Source organism: Arachis duranensis, chromosome 4 (assembly GCF_000817695.3).
Source record: "Arachis duranensis cultivar V14167 chromosome 4, aradu.V14167.gnm2.J7QH, whole genome shotgun sequence".
Lineage (NCBI taxonomy): Eukaryota > Viridiplantae > Streptophyta > Magnoliopsida > Fabales > Fabaceae > Arachis > Arachis duranensis.
Window position 1 is genome coordinate 13,871,332 of NC_029775.3, and position 5,845 is coordinate 13,877,176.

The 5,845-nt window shown below is 32.1% G+C and overlaps 1 protein-coding gene and 1 non-coding gene across 2 annotated transcripts; one reads left to right on the forward strand and one right to left on the reverse strand.

Moving 5' to 3' along the window:
• The first annotated feature begins 543 nt into the window (after window positions 1-543).
• On the forward strand, window positions 544-3,022 carry LOC127746574 (maturase K-like). Its single transcript, XM_052260355.1, is given in 4 exon segments — window positions 544-936; window positions 939-1,309; window positions 1,311-1,715; window positions 1,717-3,022. Coding segments are annotated over 4 exon segments (1,524 nt in total). The 5' UTR covers window positions 544-716; the 3' UTR covers window positions 2,245-3,022.
• Window positions 3,023-3,773: 751 nt separating this feature from the next.
• TRNAM-CAU (transfer RNA methionine (anticodon CAU)) lies at window positions 3,774-3,847 on the reverse strand. The gene has a single exon. It is a non-coding gene; the product is annotated as a tRNA-Met (tRNA).
• Window positions 3,848-5,845: the final 1,998 nt, after the last annotated feature.

Consider the following 5,845-nt stretch of genomic DNA (forward strand, 5'->3'; position numbering starts at 1 on the left):
GGTAGAGTACTCGGCTTTTAAGTGCGACTCCATTTTTTACACATTTTTATGAAGCAATTGTTTCGTCCATAACCTCGGTAGGGTTTGTAAGACCACGACTGATCCAAAAAGGAATGAATGGAAAAAGCCGCATGTCGTATCAATAGTGAATTCTAAAAGGATCTCATTCTTATTGGATCGGACCATTTTTTTGTTTGAATTCGTGAACAAAATCAGTTGGGTTTAAGTAATAAAGGGATAGAACTTGGCAACTCCAATTATAGAGAAACAAAAAGCAATGAGCTTTCATTCTTTTTAATCGAATGATTACCCCATCTAATTGGATGTTAAAAATATATTAATGCTTGATGCGGGAAAAGCTTTTCCCATGAATGGATTATTTATTTTTGTTATGAGTCCTAAATATTAGCTATTCTCTATTATGGGGTGGCGATCATTGTGTAGAAGAAAGAGTATATTGATAAAGATATTCTTTTTTCCAAAATCAAAAGAGCGATTAGGCTGATAAAATAAAGGATTTCTAACTAGCTTGTTATCCTAGAACAATTAGGTGGAAAAAGCAAGTGGAGAGAATCCGTTCATCATTTTTTGGTATCTATTCATAATTCGTTTTAATTCGAATATCTAGAAATACCCTGTTTTAACTGTATCGCACTATGTGTTGGATTTCCAATCCAATAAATCTTTGATCCCTTTGACAAAATGGAATTTGAAAAATGAAAGAATATCAAAGATATTTAGAACTAGATAGATCTCGTCAACAGAACTTCCTATACCCACTTATTTTTCGGGAGTATATTTATGGACTCGCCTCTGGTCATGATTTTAATAGAAATCGATATATTTTGTCAGAAAATGTGGATTATGATAAGAAATCTAGCTTACTAATTGTAAAATGGTTAATTACTCGAATATATCAACAGAATCATTTGATTCTTTTGATAACGATTCAAGTAAAAATCAATTTTTGGGGTCTAACAAGAATTTGTATTCTCAAATAATATCAGAGGGTTTTGCCATTGTCATGAAAATTTCATTTTCGCGACAATCAAGTTCTTCTTTAGAGGAGGCGGAAATCATAAAATCTTTTAATAATTTGCAATCAATTCATTCCATTTTTTCCTTTTTCGAAGATAAATTTACATATTTTAAATTTTTTTCCGATGTACGAATACCCTATCCTATCCATCTGGAAATCTTAGTTCAAACTCTTCGATACTGGGTGAAAGATCCACCCCTTTTTCATTTATTAAGATTGTTTCTTTATGAGTATTGTAATTGGAATAGTCTTATTACTAAAAAAAAAACTTATTTTGACTTTTTCAAAAAGTAATCCAAGATTTTTCTTGTTTCTATATAATTTTTATGTATGTGAACACGAATCCATCTTCCTTTTTTTACGTAAAAAATCCTCTTTTTTACGACTAAACTCTTTTAGCGTTCTTTTTGAGCGAATCTATTTCTATACAAAAATAGAGCATCTTGTAGAAGTCTTTTTGAATAATTTTTCGTCTACCTTATTATTCTTCAAGGATCCTTTGATTCATTATGTTAGATATCAAGGAAAATCCATTCTGGCTTCAAAGAATGCACCTTTTTTGATGAATAAATGGGGATACTATCTCATTTATTTCTGGCAATGTTATTTTGATATTTGGTCTCAACCCCAAATGATCCATATAAAGGAATTATTTGAGAATTCATTTCATTTTTTGGGGGGGCTATCTTTCAAATGTACGGCTAAACTTTTCAGTGGTACGGAGTCAAATGCTAGAAAATTCATTTCTAATAGAAATTGTTATGAAAAAACTTGATACAATAGTCCCAATTATTCCCTTAATTAGATCTTTAGCTAAAGCGAAATTTTGTAATATATTAGGACATCCCATTAGTAAGCCCGTTTGGGCCGATTCATCTGATTTTGATATAATTGACCGGTATTTGCGGATATGCAGAAATCTTTCTCATTATTATAATGGATCCTCAAAAAAAGGTTTGTATCGAATAAAATATATAATTCGGCTTTCTTGTATTAAAACTTTGGCTCGTAAACACAAGAGGACTTTACGCGCTTTTTTGAAAAGATTAGATTCAGAAGAATTATTAAAAGAATTCTTTACAGAGGAAGAAGAGATTCTTTCTTTGATCTTTCCAAGATCTTCGTCTACTTTGCGGAGGTTATATAGAAGTCGGATTTGGTATTTGGATATTCTTTTCAGTAACGATCCAATCAATATAAATTGATAAACCAAAATCATCCTTGCCTAAAATTTGGATAAAAAATGCATTTCTTTTTGATTTCGAATAGTATTCTCTATAGGATTCTGAAATGTTTATGTAATGTAGTAAGAGGGGGATTTGAGATTCATCAACACTGAGTATTTGACTTTTGGAGAGTATTGTTCTGGATAAGTAACTCAGGTTTAGATGTATACATAGGGAAAGCCGTGTGCAATGAAAAATGCAAGCACGGCTTGGGGAGAGATTTTTTATTGTTTTCCTTTTTCAATTCATTAACAAATCCAATTTCTACTCCATCCGACTAGTTCCGGGTTCGAGTCCCGGGCAACCCATATAATATATGGAATATATATATATTAATTAATATAGATATAATGATATCCATATTAATTTTAATTATAAAATCTATAAGAAAATACGTCGAAGTTATATTTATATAACGGTATATGTATATACCATAGTGAATTCATAATCATTTTCATTCTTTGTTTATTTTATTAGAGTGGGGTAAAAAAAGCCAATTTAGATCAATCTAGATGAATAAAAGCATTTTCAACAGATATATATCAATATATCTTCTTGGTTGACACCAATATATGCCTCGTGTTATACTGTTGAATAACAAGCCCTCAATTATCTAGTTAGAGAGAATTCGTGTGCTTGGGAGTCCCTGATAATTAAAAAAACCAAGATTTTACCATGACTGCAATTTTAGAGAGACGCGAGAGCGAAAGCCTATGGGGTCGCTTCTGTAACTGGATAACCAGCACTGAAAACCGTCTTTACATTGGATGGTTTGGTGTTTTGATGATCCCTACTTTATTGACCGCAACTTCTGTATTTATTATCGCTTTCATTGCTGCCCCTCCAGTAGATATTGATGGTATTCGTGAGCCTGTTTCTGGATCTCTACTTTATGGAAAAAAATAGTAATAGAAAAATGAATTTGAATATTCAATAGGAGTAATATATTCAGATTTATAGATTTTATTAATCTATTAAATTTCGAATCTATTCGAAATCCTCTATAAAGATTCTCTTCTCAAATTGAATACTATTCAATACTATTCTATTTATTTATTCTATTTATACGACTAATTTCTACGATTAATCCTTTTATATTATAAGTATTAATATAGAAGTATTAATAGAAAGAACTATTACTAAATTAATCTTCTATTAATAGATAAATCCTTATTAATAGAATAGGGAGATCTCATATATATATTTCATATATTTTCCATTTTTCGACTTTCTTTCAAATTACGCCTAACGGAGTATCAAACCTAGCTCTGCACAAATAAGATTGATATATTACGTATCAAATACGATTCAAAAATGCGGATATAGTCGAATGGTAAAATTTCTCTTTGCCAAGGAGAAGACGCGGGTTCGATTCCCGCTATCCGCCCCTGCCCTTAGTACTTTATTAAATCGATTATTAAATTATTAAAAAGTAATAAAAATTGTTAGAGTTGACTGTGATAGTATCTCCCCCCCTTTTCTTGAATTCCTGCTTTTATCAAAAACTGTTGCGGAGACGGGATTTGAACCCGTGACCTCAAGGTTATGAGCCTTGCGAGCTACCAAGCTGCTCTACCCCGCGGTAAAGAGAAGAATTGACAACTAATGCACAAACAAAGATTGAATGTGCCCCTTTATCATTCTGTACAAATAGAATAAACCATTTGTACAGAATGGTAAAGGGGCCCTCTTATGATCGTTGATCATAAAAATGAATAAAACATTGAAGAGAATTTTTCAACCTACCCTTACCAACTCGATCTTGTTGCACCAGGCAACAAAGATGCATTAACCATTTCACGAAGTATGTGTCCAAATAACCCAAAATCCCAATAATTTGCTCTTGGTCTTCCGGTCAAAAAACAACGTCGATGAAGACGTGTAGGTGCACTATTACGCGGTAGTGATTCTAACTTTCCATGAATTTCCCATTTTTGACTTAACGACGGAACTTTGCTTATTTCTTTTTTTGAGGATCGGCGAATCAAATAATATTTTTGTTCCAATTTTTTTCTCTTCTTCTCCCTCTCAATCAAACTTTTCCTTGCCATAATGGTTAATTTCCTATTAGTATCAATCAATCATACAAGTCGGATCCTAGATGTAGAAATAGAAGTAGAAATTGAATATAGAAGAGGTCTGTAAACCACCTTCGCAAACCAGACTTTTCGGGTTGGCTGTATAACCGACAGATGAGCTCATTAGCCATAGGACAGGCATGCATCATACGCATTTGTATGCTTTGCTTGGATTTGAACTTGTTTTGGTTTGCCTAATTGTTAAACTGTTCTTAACTGCTACTTGAACTATTTGCTGTAACTACTACCTAAACCTGTACTTTCCTTGTCTGTTTTGCCTGTGTTTGTTCTGGTGTGCTACTTTTGAGAATGAGATTTGATGCTGAATTGATGATTGTGTTGATTGATTGCGTAGTTGGTTTCTGATTAAAATGTTCTTATAAGAAAAGAAAGGTTTTGGATTTCTAAAAGATTAAATATTATTTCTTTGAAAAGGTTTTGAATGATGAGCTATTGGTTTTTAAAAGATTCACAAGGCAATAATAATCATTGAACTTGAAAACAGTTTTTTTATTAAATATCTTCTTATGACAATTCTGAAACTCCATAATGAGACCGTGTGGTTAGGTTCCCATCCCCCTATAACTTTACCTTTTTAGGAATCAGATGAAGAAGCATTATGAAGAGTTTTGGTTTATATGATGTTGTATTAATTAGATTATTTTTCTTCCCTCGTCCTTGTCATTACAATTTTGTAAGAGGGATAAGAGTTGTGTGTTTTATATGTATATTATATTATAAGCTATTATGTAAGAAATCTTGTATATGATTCTATGCCTGTTTGTTTTTTTTAAAGATATAGTGTTTATTTTCGGTTTTCAAAGAAATCAACGGTACAGTGTCGAGTCACAGGCTCCTATTTTAATATTAAGTATATAAAATAGTAGCAATACTTCTTGCTATCAGAGTGGCACAGCCGGAAGCGTGACATTTTGGTAGTGAGAGTGTTACAGAAAGAGAAAGTTCATTAAATTGAGTGAGAGTTTTGAGGTTAGAGATAGAGATTGTCGAGAATGAGAATCTGATATCTTTGGATGACGGTGATGGTGATGGTAGTGGTGGTGGTAGTGATAATGATGATGACGGTGATGAAAACAACACCAAAGAGAATAACTAATTATTAGCTATTCTCCATTACGGGGTGGCGATCAATGTGTAGAAGAAAGAGTATATTGATAAAGATATTCTTTTTTCCAAAATCAAAAGAGTGATTAGGCTGATAAAATAAAGGATTTCTAACTAGCTTGTTATCCTCGAACAATTAGGTGGAAAAAGCAAGTGGAGAGAATCCGTTCATCATTTTTTGGTATCTATTCATAATTCGTTTTAATTCGAATATCTAGAAATACCCCGTTTTGACTGTATCGCACTATGTATTGGATTTCCAATCCAATAAATCTTTGATCCCTTTGACAAAATGAAATTTGAAAAATGAAAGAATATCAAAGATATTTAGAACTAGATAGATCTCGTCAACAGAACTTCCTATACCCACTTATTTT